This window comes from Lepidochelys olivacea (assembly GCF_965140295.1).
Source record: "Lepidochelys olivacea isolate rLepOli2 genome assembly, chromosome: 2".
In the NCBI taxonomy this organism is placed as follows: Eukaryota; Metazoa; Chordata; order Testudines; family Cheloniidae; genus Lepidochelys; species Lepidochelys olivacea.
This window is the reverse complement of record NC_140412.1, coordinates 1,939,860-1,959,545: the sequence shown is the minus strand read 5'-3', so window position 1 is coordinate 1,959,545 and position 19,686 is coordinate 1,939,860. Positions and strand designations below refer to the sequence as shown.

General features: G+C 47.8%; 1 protein-coding gene across 3 annotated transcripts in view; it reads right to left on the bottom strand.

Annotated features, from left to right (window-relative positions):
* Positions 1-16,805, bottom strand: part of LOC311516072 (uncharacterized protein) — a 109,188-nt gene extending 92,383 nt beyond the window's left edge. For all 3 annotated transcript variants that reach the window (XM_084619715.1, XM_084619717.1, XM_084619716.1), the window contains exons 1-2: positions 16,709-16,805; positions 767-894 (exon numbers count right to left, since the gene is read on the bottom strand). In XM_084619715.1, coding sequence (XP_084475841.1) covers positions 767-867 — 101 coding nt within the window. In that variant the 5' untranslated portion in view covers positions 868-894; positions 16,709-16,805. The remainder of the gene's footprint in view (positions 1-766; positions 895-16,708) is intronic.
* Between the last annotated feature and the right edge of the window lie 2,881 nt (positions 16,806-19,686).

Below are 19,686 nucleotides of genomic sequence, written 5' to 3'. Positions count from 1 at the left end.
TTGACACACATTAAAGGAGCCCAATGGGGGAGGAGGGGAGCAAGAGGTAGTCTGTACTAAGTCCACAGAATACTGTGAGGACTAAGTTACAGCTGATTTTATACAGCATTTTTATTAATGATCTAAAAAAAAAGAACAAACAGCTAATAAATTACATTCACAGGCAATAATAAAGTAGGAGGAGTCAAACACCTCTCAGGGCATAGAAATAATAATACAAAGGAACCTAGAGAAACTGGAAACATAAGCAGAAAAGAAGAAAGATTCAACTTATACATCTGGGGGGAAATAATCAACAAAAACCCACTGCACTGACCGTGCCAAGACTGTTCTGTTAAATATTCAAAGTGGCAAAGTCAAAACTGTCCAAGCAAGCTGTGAGAACCAAAGACTTGTAAGGGGAGCTGGTCAGGCTTTAAGGTTGATCAGCTGGTATCTAAGCCAGGCCCTCAAAAGGTTCTGGGACCCATACTGAGAGAAATTCAATACAATTTATAAAATTGATAGAGTTACAATTCTCAAACTAAAATAAAATCAAGAAAACAAAGGTAAGCTACGATTAATAATATTAAACTAAACTAAGAAACATACTCTATCAAATCAGACTCACACCATAACAAGTTAGTCTCAATACTGGACACAGTCTACAATATGGACCATCGCCACTCATATTTAACATGGAACACAGCCCATAAAATACAAATCCCAGCATGTAGTGTTCATTCTTGAGCAGAGCAGCCCAAGAGCTGTCTTACACAGTACTCACTGGATAACCTCTGCAACACCGAAGACAGAAGCTTTGCGGCCTATACTGCGCAGGTGACACTGGTTGAGCCCCCCTCCGTGCGTTTGGCAGATGGTTGCCATTTCAGAGAATACGAGCTTCCTTTACATCTGGAGGGGGGAAAAATAAATTAAAAATAAAGTGAATGAAGCATGTAAGTTTCATACCGCTCACAAAAACACTCCCACTTTATCTACAACCCTTCAATGCATTTATCCCAGAAACATCAAATATCACCATCCACAAAGTGAACTGAAGAAGCAGTCCAGGGTCAAAAGTGGAGGACCAAGTTCCACGGCCAACAAGTAAAGTTAACATAGCTTTTTCTTTCTAGGGTCCCTCAGTTATACAGTGCTTTCCAGCCCAAGGATCCCAAAGGCTTAACAAATTATGTATATATTTCCATGCCCATTATGGAAATATAACCAACCTTGGTATAGAACGTCGTAGATCTTGCACACAACAACATTATACAATCATTATTAATTTTCTGGTCCTAAAAAAGAGTGTCCTTTTCATAGATTCAAAGGCCAGAGAGGAACACTGTGGTCATCTAGTCTGACCTTCTGTATAACTAAGTCAGAGAACTTCCCCAAAATAATTCCTAGAGCATAATTTTCAGATCAACATCCAATCTTGATTTAAAATTGCCAATGATGGGGAATCCACCACAACTCTTGATAAACAGTTCCAATGGTTTATTACCCTCACTGTTAAAAAATGTATGCCTTATTACCTGTCTGAATTTGACTAGCTTCAACTTTCACAGTCATTGGATCGTGTTATACCTTTCTCTACTAGATTGAAGAGTTGATTATCAAATATTTCTTCCTTACATAGATATATATTGTCAGGGTTCCTTCCCCACTCTGAACTCTAGGGTACAGATGTGGGGACCCACATGAAAGACCCCCTAAGCTGCTTCTTACCAGCTTAGGTTAAAAACTTCCCCAAGGTACAAACTTTGTTTAAAACACTTGGTGGTGGCAGCATACTGTTCAAAGCCAAGGCAAAGAACAGGGAAACAGACCACTTGGAGACATCTTCCCCCAAAATATCCCCCCAAGCCCTACACCCCCTTTCCTGGGGAAGGCTTGATAAGAATCCTCACCATTTTGTACAGGTGAACACAGACCCAAACCCTTGGATCTTAAGAACAATGAAAAAATCAATCAGGTTCTTAAAAGAAGAATTTTAATTAAAGAAAAGGTAAAAGAATCACCTCTGTAAAATCAGGATGGAAAATACTTTACAGGGTATTCAGATTCAAAACACAGAGGATCCACCTCTGGGCAAAACCTTAAAGTTACAGAAGACAAGAATAAACCTCCCTCTTTACACAGGGAAAATTCACATAAAACAAAAGATAAACTAATCCGCCTTGCCTGGCTTACCTCTACTGGTTGTAATATTGGAGACTTGGATTAGGATGGGTTGGGGAAGATGGATTTCTGTCTGGCCTCTCTCAGTCCCAAGAGAGAACAAACATGTAAACAAAGAGCACAAACAAAAGCCTTTTCCCCCTCAAGATTTGAAAGTATCTTGTTCCCTTATTGGTCCTTTGGGTCAGGTGCCAGCCAGGTTAGCTGAGATTCTTAACCCTTTACAGGTAACAGGATGTTGCCTCTGGCCAGGAGGGATTTTATAGCACTGTATACAGAAAGGTGATTACCCTTCTCTTTACATTTATGACACATATAGAATGTAATCAAGCCACCCCTTAACCTTCTCTTTTTTAAGCTAAATAGATTGAGCTCCTGGAGTCTATCACTATAAAGTGTAATTTTCCTGTCCTTTAATCTTTCTAAAGACTCTTCTCTGAAACCTCTCCAATTTATGAACATCCATCTTGAACTGCGGACATCAGAACTGGACACAGAATTCAAGCAGTGGTCAAACCAGTGCCAAATACAGAGGTAAAACAGCGCCTCTATTTCTACTCAAGATTTCTCTGTTAATGCATCCAAAGATCACATTAGCACTTTTGCACCACACAAAGATCACATTAGCACCACAGCATCACACTCGGAATTCATGTTCAGTTGATTATACACCACAGCTTCCAAATCTTTTTCAGGATATAGTCCCCCCATACTGTATGTATGGCCTACATTCTTTGTTCCTAGATGTATACATTTACCTATATTAAAATGCATTTTGTTTGCTTGTGCCCATTTTATCAATCAACCCAGATTACTCTGTATCAGTGACCTATCCTCTTCATTATTTAACCCCTTCCCCAATTTTTGGGTCGTCTGCAAACTTTATCAGTGATGGTTTTATGTTTTCTTCCAAGTCATTCATAAAAAATGTTAAATACCATAGGGGCCAAGAACTGACCCCTGCAGCACCCCACTAGAAACACACCTGCTCAGTGATTCCCAGCTAGCCAGCTCCTAATCCATGTAATGTATGCCATGTTAATTTTATATCATGCTCGTTTTTTTAATCAAAATGTTTTGCAGTACCAAATCAAATGCCTTACAAATATCCAAGTACAGTAACTCCTCGCTTAACGTAGTTATGTTCCTGAAAAATGCGATTAAGTGAAACGATGTTAAGCAAATCCAATTTCCCCGTAAGAATGAATGTAAATGGGGGGGGGAGGGTAGCTAGGTTCCAGGGAAATTTTTTGGCCAGACAAATGACTATATTTTACACACATACACACACACAGAGTATAAGTTTTAAACAATTTAATACTGTACACAGCAATGATGATTGTGAAGCCTGGTTGAGGTGGTGGAGTCAGAGCATTGAATAGGGTGGGATATTTCCCAGGGAATGCCCTACTGCTGAATGATGAACTAGCACTCTGCTGAGCCCTCAAGGCTCAACACGTTGTTAATGTAGCCTCACACTCTACAAGGCAGCGCGAATGCAGGGAGGGGAGAGAGCATATCAGAGACAGACAGAAAGACACACCGTGTGTGAGAGAGAGACAGACGTGCACTGCCCCTTTAAGTACGCTGGCCCCACTCTAAGTACATTCCTTTTTAAAAAGAAAAGGAGTACTTGTGGCACCTTAGAGACTAACAAATACAAGTACTCCTTTTCTTTTTGCAAATACAGACTAACACGGCTGCTACTCTGATTCCCTTTTAAGTAGATCAGCAAATTGAGACAGCAGCTGCTGCCAGCAAGGTCCCTCTGTCCTGAGCCCCGTCGTGTCCCCCCCGCTCCCACTCCATGGAGATGGCCCGATGGGGTAAAGGAGCAGGGGAGAGGACGAAACCCTGACATTAGCACCCCTCTTCCCGCCCCACCCCCGCCACTTGCACAGCTAGCAGGAGGCTCCCGGAGCAGCTCCAAGGCAGAGGGCAGGAGCAGCACAGGGCAGTGCGGGAGCGACAGCTGAACTGCTGGCAATTGCTAGCCTGCTGGGCAGCTGTTGCACAGGGAACTTAGGGGAGCAGGGAGCTGACTGGGGGCTGTCAGCCCACCCTGGTTCGAAGCCCCCACCAGCTAGCTCCAATGGGCTGCTCTTCCTGCAAGCAGTGGACAAAGCAGGCGGCTGCCAAACAACGTTATAAGGGAGCATTGCACAACTTTAAACGAGCATGTTCCCTAAATTGATCAGCAACCTAACAACAAAACAACATTAACCAGGACAACTTTAAGTGAGCAGTTACTGTATGTTACCTCAACACTATTTCCTTTACCCACTAAACTTGTAATCTCAAAAAAATTATCTAGTGTGATTTTCCATAAACCCATGTTGATTGGGATTAAATTACCCTCCTTTAATTCTTTACCATTGAGTCCCATATCACCTGCTCCATTATGCTGAAACATCATTAGTTATTTAGGCCAGAAGAAATTTGGCCAGAGTACTGAGTTAACAAAAAAGCCACAGATCTTTAATGAAAACTGGACTAGACCCTGGTTTTATGTCTCATCTGACAGACAGCAGCTCACCGACTCTTAGCATCATACAAACTCAAGGACCAATACAGCAGCTCTTACAAAGGCAAATGGGCATTTTGCCCACACAAGGAGTGAAGGATTAGCCCATGCCTGGAAGTTCCAGGAATCAGCAAGTCTACATCCAACTATTCAGTCATTAAGAAAGGAGGGGAAAAAATGCATCCCACACAAACTTCCAAAAGCTCATACTGATCTTTTAATCAATGACTTGTGACTAGTAGTTTATGTTTATCATTTACCAGCTTAAATCTGTCACTCTGAAGAGGTTTTATATTCATTACTAACTAGATGAGCATCAGTGGCCACTGCCATCGCAATCATCTCTTGCCTACCAGCACTTAACTATTCCAGCATTTGGGTTAACATCAACAACTCCTTATTCACCAGAAGAAGAAAAAGCAGAAAGGATTGAAGCTAGATTTAAAACCTGGTGTATTAAGTCTTCATACTCCTCTAGCATCCTAGAGGATCTTAAAACTTGTTACACTGGTACCCTCTCCCTCACCCCAGCCCTGCTCCCTCCCGATGTCTGTCAGAAAGTTGTTAGCTCTCTGGGGCAGAGACAATGTCTTTCAAATGGACGTGCTAGTTCAGTGCCTACCACAATGGGGCCCCACATCCCAAACGAAGGCTTTGGTTGCTACTGCAATTCAAAATAATACGTGGTCAATTAACATAGCATCTATGGCTTGGGATTATTTGCCTGCGTTGGTTACCACTACAGGGGAAAGAGCCTACACTTTCTGGAGAACAGTGTTCATTTGTACGCACCCCGGGCAGGACATACAAGAGCGAGAAGCCCAACTATCTATCCTGTTATTTCTAAGCTCTACTAGCAGTATGCCAGAACTACTTCCCCATAGAGTTCTGGCGCAGGAAGGTCTGGACACAAACCCAGAAAGCTGCCTTACATATCACTAAAACAGAAACGTTTGAGACATGTGGTAGAGCGCATCTTAGACCTGGTAGAGTGAGATCTCTAGCTCATAGCATGCATCAACTTGGACAGTCTTAGAATAGAAATTAGGCAACGTCTAGTATCCTCCATGCACAACAAATAATCTGGGTGATCTCTGTAGCCGGACACGGCCCCGTCCATGGCTTGGCCTCTGCCAGGCAGAAGCAGCTTCTGCTCCATAGGGAGGAGGGACAGCCCATGCCGCGTCCCTCCCCCAAATCTGTCTGTGTAGGTTTCTGCATCTGTGTAGGTTTCCTGTTGTTACAAAACCACAACCAGCGGAAGCTCTTAAGGGCTTGCTTAAAGCTATACTACCAATTGTATTCATGCTTATGAATATGTAATCAATATGTAAGGAACGAGCGAGATAGTGAGTGTAAGAAACCAATCGCAAGGCTTGAACCGAAATATTACCGTGTAAGGATAATCAAGGTGTATATGGGACTGTATATAAACCTACGGCAGTAGCGGACAGAGAGATGTAACCTATGACAGCAGAAACTCAGGACCGGATCGGAAGCAGTAAAGCCCTCCCATGTATCCGAAGGGACGTCAGGGGTTTTAGTCGCCTAGCGGCTCGATCTCTGGGAACCTGGAACCTGGCCAGTCTCAGTCACCTAAGATCGAAAGGAACATCTGGACCTGCAGCCTGCCACCAGTATGAATGGAATGTGTGAGAGAGTATAATTGCGTAAATAAGGGAAGCAAACAATAAATCAGCCCTCAGTTCTGCTTTAGTTCAACCTTTGTGGTTATTTCTTGGCTGGTTCCAAGAACAGGCAACAATCTCTAGTTTAGTCCTATTTAGAGACTAACAAACCAATGTTTTCACAACAGATGTTTCAAGTTAGGCAGGCCCCTAAATTGATTGTACTGGAAGCTGCAGGAGCTCAGCATGAAATTCAGGCCACATTTAGGAGGCTAAACTTGGGTCCTCAGGTTTAAAAAAAAAATTACCTCATAGACTTATCTAAACATGTAACGGAGCCTCCCTTCCATTAACACAACTGTCTAAGTGGAAAGCAGAGATCACTTCAGAGATGAACTAGAGAACAGAGGACCACCACATCCCTGCAGAACATGATTACTGATCCACCATATATCAGTACCTGTATCCCACAGCTTCTCTGGGCTGATACAATCACCATCAGGAATGCAGTCTTTTGCAAGAGACTATGCAGGGACCATTCCATTAACGCTGGTTCCATTAGTTTGGCAAGCACCATATTTAAGACTCAGGACAGTGACAGCGCACAGACAGGAGGAAAGTCCTGAGGTAGGGTGAGCACACAACGGAATTCCAGACAGGAGGAAGAGAAGCTAAAATGATAATCTTATGAACTCTTTTAGAGCTAGGAAAAAGAAAAGGAGTACTTGTGGCACCTTAGAGACTAACCAATTTATTTGAGCATGAGTTTTCGTGAGCTACAGCTCACTTCATTGGATGCTGTAGCTCATCGGAGCTGTAGCTCACGAAAGCTCATGCTCAAATAAATTGGTTAGTCTCTAAGGTGCCACAAGTACTCCTTTTCTTTTTGCGAATACAGACTAACACAGCTGTTACTCTGAAACCGGTCATAGAGCTAGGAAAGAAACTGAGTTGTCTGAGATGAAGTACCAACAGCACAGAACAAAGGAACTGGAAGACTTTCCTTCAATCGTACCCAGATGGAGAACGATTTCAACTTCAGAGAGCAAAAGGCTTTTGGCCAAAGGCTTTCTGATCTCCAGAAATTTTTAAGGGCCTTTATCAAGAGAAGAGAGTTTGTCCCAGGTGAGAAACTTAGCTAGTGTTACTTGGTAGTTAGCTTTTGACTTCCCTCCCCAGAAGTGGGTAGTGAGAAACAAGAGGAATCAAAAAGTTGATTTCTCTGTGGCAACTGAAATAGAAATATTCAAGTCCTTGAGGAACCAGATACCCACAGGTTTCAGCCTTAGATGGAGAGGATATGGAAGCTGGAATTAACGAAAGATTGTTTTGCCCGTTAAAAAAAAATCCCCTCATTTATTGGGAGGGCCACTCTGCCAGGTTGCTTTATCTAATGGATGTTGAACATGAGAGACTTTTTTTTGATCTGGTGTTCTTCTTGGCCCAATGTCTCAGCCTCCAAGACTTCTTCCAAAAGATTTTAAGTCATTCAGAAGGGGAGAGCAAGAGAAGACGTTGGTGATGTTACAGCATAATCTGATGAAGAGAATACAGATGGGAACCCTCTGGGATAGGGCTGTCTGGGATCTTTTGACCCTCCCAATCCTCTGAAAATCATGGCTAAAAAAAGTCAGCTGCCAGCAAGAATGTCTTGAGGTTCTTTTTCCCCCCTTCCAGACGAGCATAAACGAATCTTGAGACATACATTGTTGAGCTCACATTGCCCAATAAAGCCAATATGCCTGTGGTTCATAAGGATATGGTAGACTTACCTCTGAAGAAATGAGCAAGCTGACAAACACTAGGACCCAATCCCCAGCACAACCAACACAACATCATGGACAGAAAAACTAATATTGTGACACCAAAGCTTCAATTGCTTGGAGCATCTGACACAGGATCCCCAGAGCCAGAAGCCATCAATGCTGGAAACTCTGATGTTAAGGCACTGGCAACAGATGTTGAAAATGCTAGTATCAGTAAGAGTTCAGACACACAATCACAGGCATTGTGATAGACAAACCACTGAGGAGATTCTTGAGCTTAATGACTCTTTCTCTACCTCCACAACCCTCAGGGAGACTAGCAAAGCAGTCTCTTTGGAAGACACAGCAAGTTCATCATGAGAGCTCCATGGCTGAGGCAGCACTTCAGGCAAAAGCCAACCCTGTCAAGCTTACAACTGTGGGTTTCAGAGCACTACAGAATCAGAAATGTAGGGCTGGAAAGGACCTCGAGAAATCTTCAAGTCCATCCCCCTGTGCTGACACTGGACCAAGTAAACCTAGCCCACCCCGATAGATGTTTGTCTAACCTGTTCATAAAAACATCCAATAATGGGAATTTCTCAACTTCTTTGGAAGTCTATTCAAGTTTAACTACCCTTATAGTTAAAAAGTTGTTCTCAATTTCTACCCTAATTCTCCCTTGCTGTAGACTTCTCCTACCTTCAGTGGACACAGAGAACAATTGATCACCATCCTCTTTATAAAAAGCCCTTAACATATTTGAAAATTGTTACAAAATTCCCCTTCAGTCTTCTTCTCTCAAGACTAAACATGGGTTTTTAGGTTTTGTTTTTTTTAAAAAGTCTTTCTTCTTAGGTCAGATTTTCTAATCCTTTTTTCACTTTTGTTGCTCTCCTCTAGACTCTCTCCAATTTGTCCACATCTTTCCTAAAGTGTGGTACCCAGATTTGGACAATACTCCCAGCTGAGGCCGCAACAGTGTAAGCAGAGTGGGAAAATTACCTCCTGGGTCTCACATACAACACTCCTATTAATACACCCCAGGGTTATATTAGCCTTTTTCACAACTGCATCACATTAAATTTGTGATCCACTATAACCCCCAGATTCTTTTCAGCAGTACTACCACCTAGCCAGCTGTTTTTTGGGGGTTTTTTGGCTTGTACATTTGATTTTTCCTTCTAAAATGTAGTACTTTGCACTTGTCTTTGAATTTCATCTTGATTTCAGACCAGTTCTCTAATTTATCAAGATCATTTTGACTTCTAAGCCGACTCTCCAAAGTGCTTGCACAACCCCTTTCAACCTGGGGTCATTTTATAAACAAATTCCACTCCATTATCCAAGTCATTAATGAAAATGTAGGACTGACCCCTGCTGGACTCCACAAGATACATGTTCCCAGTTTGGACAGCGAACCACTGATAACTGCTCTTTCAGTGTGGTCTTTCAACAAGTTGTGCACCCACCTTAGTTATTTCATCTAAACCTTTTTTTTCCTAGTTTGCTTATGCAAATATCATGTGGAATAGTGTCAAAAGCCTTCCTAAAAATCAGGCTGTATCATTTCTACTGCTTCCCCCATCCATTAAGCCAGTAACCCTGTCAAAGGAAGGAAATTAGGTTGGTTTGGCATGACCTGTTACTGACAAATCCATGCTGGCTATTCCTTATAACCCTGTTAATTTGCAAGCACACACAGATAATTGCTTAGTTAACTGCGAGAGAAAGGAACCCTCTAAGAGTCCCCTTATTAGTGTTAGTAGTCCATCGCTGACAAAGACGACGATATTGTTACAATTCTCATTTATGGTTAAGCATATCACTCCAAAATCCAAACCCTGATGCACAGAGTCGGCCACACCAAGGGCATGGGAAGTCCATATCTATGATTTTTGATGATGCAGCTCTGTGGCGTCTTTCACATGCAGCCTCAAGATTTTGCCTAATCCACTCAAACCTGATAAATGCTGATCTTACTAGAGAACGCCAGTGAATCCTGTTCTAAGGCATTTGCTTGAGTTGAGACTGATGCCAGATCACTGGAGACTGTTCTTCAGGTTATCTTTGAAGTGCTTATACGGAGGACCCTTCTTTCTTTTGCCAGACTCTGCTCCCCATACAAGATCTGTTTTGGGAGACGGTGGTCTTCCATTCTGATGACATGTCTGATCCACCTACATTGTGGTCTCAGTAGCATTTCTTCAATGCTGGTTGTGTTTGCTCTCTCAAGGACCTTAATATTGGTCGCTCTGTCCTGCCAGCGAATGCTCATTATTGAGTGGAGGGAGCACATGTGAAATTGCTCAAGCTATTGAATGTGCTGTCTATAAAAAGTCCAAGTCTCAGATACATAAAGGAGAGATGTTAGAACCACAGCACTGTAGATCTTCATTCTGGTGGAGACACGAATGTTGTGTTGGTTAAGGACTTTTGTTCAGAGTTGGTCAAGGACCTGCCTGACTTTGCCTCCAGAATTAGTAATTTCCTTATCCAGGGAACCATCACTCAAGAGGGTGCTACACAAATACTTGAACTGATCCACATTTTCCAGCTGTGTGCCTTGGATGAAGATGGCTGGTACTAGGGCATTGGAATGAGGTGCTAGCTGGAACAAGACTTCTGTCTTCCCGAGAGTGATGGTGAGGCTAAAGAGCTGGGATGCTGCAGAAAACCTATCAATGATGACCTGAAGGTTGTCACGTCTATGGGCTATCAAGGAGCAGTCATCTGCAAAAAAGTGCCTCCACAAGAAGTTTCTCAAGTGTCTTGGTCTTAGAGAGGGAGCCACCGAGGCAGCAGCAGATGTATATCTCCTGATCCAAGTCCCTTGTGGCATGGCTGAGGACACAGTGAAAGAACAAGCTGAAAAGCATTGGAGCAAGTACACAGTCTTGCTTCACTAGATTTGAGATTTCAAATGCATAAGAGTCACTATTGGGGAGCACTTGCACTGTCATGTGGCCATAGAACAGACAGATGATTTGTATGAACCTTCTTGGGCAACCCAGTTTATGTATAATAGCCCATATACCCTATCTGTTGATGGTATCAAAAAGCTTTGGTCTAGTCAATGAAAACTGCATACAGGTCCATGTTCTGCTCTAAACAAACATTTTTCCTGGACTTGCCTTATGACAAAGATCATGTCCATAATACTACAACCTGGTCTGAAACCACACTGCGCTTCTGGAAGATTCTCCTCAGATACGTTCACAATGAGTCTGTTCAGTAGAATGCGAGCTAGTATTTTCCATGCCATACAGAGAAAAGAAATGTCTCTGTAGTTTCTACAGTCAGCTTTGCTGCCTTTGTTTTTAAACAGTGATAAAATAATATAATCGTTGAAGTCTTGTGGCATTTCTTCTTCCTCTCAAATGCTAGACAAGATGGCGTGAAATACTTTGATACCCTTTAGGCCTGCTACTTTGTACAATTCTGCTGAAATACCATCCTTTCCAGATGCTTTGCCAGGGTTCAATTGTTTGATGGCTTTCATGACTTCTTCAACTGATGGAGGGAGGTCGAGATCCTCTTTGATGGGTCTAACTACACTGGTTCTGGTGGGACCCAACTGAGAGTGCCAATTCAGGACAAACTGCTTAAAGCAGGGCAGTTACAGCCCAAGGCTGGGGTTCCCGTGCACACCAAGGCAAACCAAACCAGCCAGACAGAGAAGACTTTGGTTTTACACCACTGACTAACCACAAGTCACACAAACAATTCCCTTAGACACTCCAGTTTCCCAATATCACCACCAGTGCCACTCATTATGGGGACAAATGGTTATGAAAACCAACACCCTAGTAAAAGAAAAAAGGTTCTCTCGATCCCAAAGGACCCAGACCCAGGTCAATATTCAAATGAGATCTTACCCACAAATCACGCTGTTGCCAATCCTTTGGAATCTAAAATCTAAAGGTTTATTCATAAGAAGAAAAAGATATAGATGAGAGCTAGAATTGGTTAAACGGAATCAGTTACATACAGTAATGACAAAGTTCTTGGTTCAGATTTGCAGCAGTGAGAGAATAAACTGCAGGTTCAAATCAAGTCTCTGGAGAACATCCCCAGCTGGGATGGGTCTTTCAGTCCTTGGTTCAAAGCTTCAGTGTAGCAAAGTTCCTCCAGAGGTAAGAAGCAGGACTGAATACAGGATGGAGGAGCTGCAGCAGCTTTTTATATTCTCTTGCCATGTGGTGTGTCTTTCTTTGTTCCAAAGACAAGCTGTCCATCACATGCCCTTAAAAACCTCAGAGTTCTGTCCATAGGCATGTCCCTGCCTACCTTGCTGAGTTGCAAGGCGTCTGCCTTCCCTCAATGGGTCAGTTGTATAGCGGATGGTCCTTAATGGGCCATCAAGCAGGCTAGGCAGAGCTGACACCAACCTGTCTGGGGTGTCATCCAGAAGCATAGCAGAAGTTTGAAATACAGACAGTATAGAGCCAATATTCATAACTTCAACTACAAAAATGATACACACATATAGACAACACAATCATAAACAGCAAACCATAACCTTGTCTTAGATACCTCATTTGACCCCCTTTATACAAGATTTGGTGCCACTACAGGACCTTGGTTGCAACCATGTTCTATATGGTCCCAGTTCAAGTCAATAACGTGACAATGGGTTTCTCGGATAATTGATCAAGGACACCCAGATTGACTGTGGATGGTCTACTGAGTAGACTATTGAAGTGTTCAGCCCTTAATAGTACCTTTGACATAAAACGCAACAGAATGGGACAATTAGCTAAAACCCTGAATGTTGAGGTGCTTTCAGGCACAGAGACCTTTTTTTGTTTGAAAGTTCTATGATGCAACCTTATCAAATCACATGCAGGACTCATCTGTCTGATGTGGAGAGAGGCCATTGGTCCTTGAATTTTAAGTCTCCCCACTAGGTGGGGCTTGTCAGACCTCTCCTACCATTATCAGGCACTATTTCTAGTGTTGGAATTTGCATTGCAGGAAGACTAGTCTCTGCTCTTTCCAGGTTTAGACTTGTTCCCTTTGCTTTTGCTGCAATCTCACCTACCATACTTAGGAGTAGCCATGAAAAAAATATTTAGACCTGTAATAAGGTCAGCTATCCTTTTTTGCAGCTTTGGCGTTAGGAGGGTTCAGTAAGGTCTTTTTTGATTTATCTGAGGATTCCATCACCACGTTGTCTAACAGCTCCCCAATAACTGACCTCTGAATATTTCAAAGCCACTAACATTTTTGGCACATATCACCCTTCCAGGCTCATAACCAGAGGTGCCATCTGGTCATCACATTCATGTCTTCAGCACGTGCCACGACCTCCAAAGCTTCTCTGGTTGCATTGGCTATGAATGCTCAAGCCACTGAGATTTTCTTTAACTCTGAACCTCATTGATCTATCCTAACTTTTTTTGGCAGTCTGGCTACCAAACTCAGTCCAGACCTGTATTACTATTGCAAAAAATGTTGCAACAGCAGAAGACCTCAGAGGGGAAGATGCAGCCTCAAACGTATGGCACAGTGGTATTTCCATTCTACGGTTGTTGGGTTCTTTTGGGAAAAAGTCCCCTTCCATTTGGATAGCAGTGTCTTTGACTAGTGCTGAAACTGCCCTGTCCACTTTGGGAAGAGACCCAAGATCTGCTTGTCTATAATGCATTTTCTCCAGGCTTCCCAAAAAAGTCTACAATCTCAAAGACTTTGACGGTGTTTCCCTTTCAGATTTAATTATTTTTTTCAAAAAGATGTGAAGGGGAATGTGTGGTTCAGATTTTAAACAGGCTGGGAATTTTTTTTTTTGCAATTTCTGTAGCAATCTCCTCTTCTCCCTCCTAAGAATCTTTTTTAATGGGCTCATCTGACAGAATACCCAAGTATCTAATCACCTTTTGTAACGTCTTCTCAAATGATTAAGCTGGAAAAAAATTCCTCTTGCATTGCTTCATCCTGCGTTTCAGATGCTGAGATTGAGAGTTTCATCTCTCTCTTGTGAAGATCTTGAGTTTCCACTTAACTTCTCTCTGACTTAGATTGAACAGATTTCCTAGCCAGTTTTTTCTTTGATGGCATGAAGAGGAGGATGAAAATGAATCAAATGATGAAGAACCAGACACAAACAATTCTCGTCCCTTTAAGCTTTTTCTTTCCAAGTATGAAAACCTTGTGAGCAGAGCTTTTAAACTCTGGTGATCAGCCAATGGAACAGCTATCCCCAGAAGAACAGACCAGTTTTCTCCTAAGTTTCTGAGACAATTTCTTGAACCCTTTTCCCCTTTTTCAAATTTTACTTCTTTAGGGAAAATGGGGATTGGAAACCTGAATCCCGTGAACCTCTTCTTCTAGCAGGCATCTCTTTATCTTTGCCCATTTGAGAGTGCATAGGATGCATGTAAGGAGACAATGCAGCTACTGCCTGGGGCTCTCAAGATGGCAGCCTCTGAGGTAAAAGTGCTAATAATTTTATTAAGATGTTAAAATAAAAAGAAAACAGTACAGAGTTTAAGCATAGAAGTTTCTGGTTATCAGGGAATAAGGTACAGATTGTCAAGGGGTGTGAAGTTCGGTTTAGGAACAGGTGGCGTAAGAAATACATAATCTGCAATATCCTCGATTGGGGGTAAAAGGTTAACGGTCAAAGTACAGACATGGAGATATGGGGGTATGATGTTCGTATAATCAGTGGATACGATGAGGAGGATAGATTTGCCCTCATTTGGTGAGATTTAATGTTCAGTGAGTTTATGGTTCCAGCTCATATGGTCCAATGGAAAAAGTCTCTTGGTCGCTTTCTCATAATTGATGCACAATGTCGTACCGGCACACATCTCCCGGTACTGTTGGTGGCTGGTGAGGTGTTCGATGTAGATGCCCCTGGACCATCGGATGGTGTCCAAGACCATGTTCTACACCAAATCCAAGAGCTCCATAGCCCACAGAGGAATTTCTTCCCACCTCCATGAAGAATTCCTGACTTCCCCTGGGGCTAAACAAAGGAAATCAAACTGCCCACTGAGGACTTGCGCTGCAGGAGGGAACACACATGTAACTGTCTTACCAGCCTGCTTTGTCTGTGACAGATTCAGCCATGGGTTGCTTATGAGTTCCCTGTACATCAAAAGGCAGCAGCCTGGGGTAACTGCCTCCAGGAGAAGAGCTCTCTCCATTTTTCCACCATTCTTCAAGACATTCACAACCTGGCTGTCAGACTCCCCACAGATGAGGAACCAGCTCCTGGGGCAGGTTAAGGTGGCAAAAGTAAAACCTTTCTGACCTTGCAGATGAGACAGCTGGAGTGCACAATACACACACCATTCCTTCTCCATCCTGGATACAGACCAGGAGGAACAGAGCTTTGGTCTTCCATTTGGACCTTTCTCCAGCATCCTCCTAGTCTGAGCTGCCAGGGGGAAGGGGTTACAGTAATTCCAGGCAGGAGACAAACTGACTCTTCAGGGTGTTTTTTTTTTGTTTTTTAATTCTCTCTCTTGCAGTAGATGTTACAGGAGGCAGAACAAAACTAAGGAGTCTCCAGAATGTGGGGACTAGTCCCATGTCAGCTGTCCAAGCAGCTCAGATTCTACTCCCTATAGCTACAGACTGGTGAGGACCCATACTGAAGACCTGTGGCCGTACCCCTGAGAGAGAAGAGGTGACATGGACCAAAAAAAAAAAAAGGCAGAAGAGGAGGGGACAAAGCAATTGCCACACCTGGATAGACCAATGTCCATCTAGCTCAGTTTACTGTCTCTGAAGTATCAGAGGAAAGTGCAAGGAACTCCAAAGTGGATAACTTTATTCATTGTCTTACAGCAATGCCTAGTGGCCCCAACTCATCAGATCTCATACAAATAGGTAGTGAGAGTCTCAACCCCAGAGAGATGACAATCTAAATACCTAAGACAAACAAGGAGGTAAGAAAAAGTTTCTTCCTAACCCCTGATACTTAGTAGCTGGCTTAGGCCCAACAGAAGAGGGTTTATGTACCTGGTATTAAAACCATACATATTTTACTTCTATTTCATAAAGGAATAAGCAAGTAGAAGTGCTAAATGGACTCGGGCAGTGCTTCCCAAACTGCAGTCCACAGAGAGCCAGCGGGTCAAATGAGTCTGTCTGTTAAAAATCACCTTAGAAGAAATTAAAATACATTAAAAGCTTTCCCCAATACTCGCTTTCCAAGCAAGCAAGCGCGGCTGTTGCCCGCGGGACACGACGCCGCGGGGGCAGGGGGCCCGCGCTCTGCGACAGGGGCTGAGCCTGGAGCCTCGCCTCCGGCACCTTAGCCCCTTCCCTCCCGCTCGCCGGACCGGAGCCCGCCCACGCCAGCCCCTCGGGGCGCCTCACCCCACGGGGAACCGCGCCCCCCTCCCCCCACGGGGCGCCTCACCCCACGGGGAACCGCGCCCCCCTCCCCCCACGGGGCGCCGCCCCCACACACGGGGAGCCGCGCCCCCCACACACACGGAGAACCGCCGACCGCGGGGGCCGGGAGGGACCCCGGGAGGTCACCGCCGCATCCCCACCGGCGGGCGGGGGATCGGGCCGGGGGGAACCAGCCGCTCGACGCGTGGCAGGGCCTGCGGCAGGCGCCCCCGCCTGGGCCCGGTCACCGCACGGGGGCGCCCCTCCCCCCGCCGGCGCAGGGCGGTTCTCACCGGCTCCAGCTGGCGCGACGCTTTCCCGCGCTCAGGCCCGCGCCCCGGCCGCGCAGTCACCGGCCTTCGCTCCCGCCCAGCTCGCGGCCCGCACCCCACGTGATCCGGGCTGGCCAGCCAATCCGCTGCGCTCCTCTCGCACCCGGGCACGTGGCGCTCGGCGGCCGTTGATTGGCTGCTGGGGGTTGGGGTGGGCGGGCGCCAGGCCGGCGTCGCGGGAAGGGAGGGAAACGAAACCGAAAGGCGGCAGCGGGCTGCGGGTTGCACCGGGACAGCGCTCAGGGGCTCGCGGGGGGCGGGGCCTGGCGCCTCGAAGTGACTCCGCTCGTTGGGGGGTCCCCACGCCCAGCCCCCGTCAGAACAGCGTCACCCCGCCCCCCACGTCACCCCTCACATCACCCCCCGCCCCCCACATCCCCTGCCCCCCACGTCACCCCCCGCCCCCGAGCAGCCTCTGAGCCCCGCCCCCACATCACCCCCCGCCCCCCACGTCACCCCTCACATCACCCCCGCCCCCCACATCCCCTGCCCCCCACGTCACCCCCCGCCCCCGAGCAGCCTCTGACCCCCCCACGTCACCCCTCACATCACCCCCGCCCCCCACATCCCCTGCCCCCCACGTCACCCCCCGCCCCCGAGCAGCCTCTGACCCCCCCACGTCACCCCTCACATCACCCCCGCCCCCCACATCCCCTGCCCCCCACGTCACCCCCCGCCCCCGAGCAGCCTCTGACCCCCCCACGTCACCCCTCACATCACCCCCGCCCCCCACATCCCCTGCCCCCCACGTCACCCCTCACATCACCCCCGCCCCCCACATCCCCTGCCCCCCACGTCACCCCCCGCCCCCGAGCAGCCTCTGACCCCCCCACGTCACCCCTCACATCACCCCCGCCCCCCACATCCCCTGCCCCCCACGTCACCCCCCGCCCCCGAGCAGCCTCTGACCCCCCCAGTCACCCCTCACATCACCCCCGCCCCCCACATCCCCTGCCCCCCACGTCACCCCCCGCCCCCGAGCAGCCTCTGACCCCCCCACGTCACCCCTCACATCACCCCCGCCCCCCACATCCCCTGCCCCCCACGTCACCCCTCACATCACCCCCGCCCCCCACATCCCCTGCCCCCCACGTCACCCCCCGCCCCCGAGCAGCCTCTGACCCCCCCACGTCACCCCTCACATCACCCCCGCCCCCCACATCCCCTGCCCCCCACGTCACCCCCCGCCCCCGAGCAGCCTCTGACCCCCCCAGTCACCCCTCACATCACCCCCGCCCCCCACATCCCCTGCCCCCCACGTCACCCCCCGCCCCCGAGCAGCCTCTGACCCCCCCACGTCACCCCTCACATCACCCCCGCCCCCCACATCCCCTGCCCCCCACGTCACCCCTCACATCACCCCCGCCCCCCACATCCCCTGCCCCCCACGTCACCCCCCGCCCCCGAGCAGCCTCTGACCCCCCCACGTCACCCCTCACATCACCCCCGCCCCCCACGTCACCCCCTGCCCCCGAGCAGCCTCTGACCCCCCCACGTCACCCCTCACATCACCCCCGCCCCCCACATCCCCTGCCCCCCACGTCACCCCCCGCCCCCGAGCAGCCTCTGACCCCCCCACGTCACCCCCCGCTCCCACGTCACCCCTCACGTCACCCCCCGCCCCCCACATCCCCTGCCCCCCACGTCACCCCTCACATCACCCCCCGCCCCCACATCCCCTGTCCCCCACGTCACCCCCCGCCCCCGAGCAGCCTCTGACCCCCCCCACATCACCCCCCAACCCCACATCACCCCTCACATCCCCTGCCCCCCACGTCATCCCCCGTCCCCGAGCAGCCTCTGACCCCCACATCAACCCCTGACCCCTACATCACCCCCCGCCCCAATGTCACCCCCTGCCCCCGAGCAGCCTCTGACCTCCCGCCCGCCACGTCACCCCCCGCCCCCCACGTCACCTCCCGCCCTCACATCAGTCCCTGCCCCCCGTCATCCCCCCGCCCCCACATCACCCCCCACCCCATCACCCCCTGCCCCCAACGTCACCCCCTGCCCCCCACATCAACCCCTGCCTCCAACATCACCCCCTGCCCCCACATCATCCCCCGCCCCTAATGTCACCCCCCACCCCCCACATCAACCCCCGCCTCCCACGTCACCTCCCGCCCTCACATCAGTCCCTGCCCCCCGTCATCCCCCCGCCCCCACATCACCCCCCACCCCATCACCCCCTGCCCCCAACGTCACCCCCTGCCCCCCACATCAACCCCTGCCTCCAACATCACCCCCTGCCCCCACATCATCCCCCGCCCCTAATGTCACCCCCCACCCCCCACATCAACCCCCGCCTCCCACGTCACCGCCCGCCCCCACATCACCTCTGCCCCTGAGCAGCCTCTGACCCCCCCACCCCCACATCACCCCTGCCCCCCACATCACCCGCAGCCCCCGAGCAGCCTCTGACCCCCTGTGACGTTCTGAGCGTGACATAATTTCTCATGGAAAGGTGACAGGGCCAGAAAGAGCCAATGAACTCCCAGGGCGAGCTGAGCCGCGGCCAGACTGTAGAGACTGGTTGTGAACAGAGCCGTGAACTGCAGCCGGCTTGTTAGAGAGAGAAGGGGAGATGTTTGCTCAGGTCTTGTGATGTCCACAAACAAGCCTTGTCTATGGCTATGGCTTTGATTCAAAGATCAAAAAGGGAATATTGACATTTAGGAAGACACTGGAGTGACAGAGTATTATTGTCTATGTCTCTTTGAAGGTTGTGGTAACCTGTGTCTGAACTGTTTAATGGATAAATGACCCTGGGCTAATTGCCAGGATGTTTGGGAGAAGGAAAGTCAAGCCGATTGTTTTCTCAGGCCATAAGGCTGCAGGAAATGTATAAAACCCTGGGACACCATCCTTCTTCATCTCAGTTCTGCTTTGAGTTTCAGGAGGGGGAAACCTTAAGCCATCAGGATTGAGATCCCCAGTTA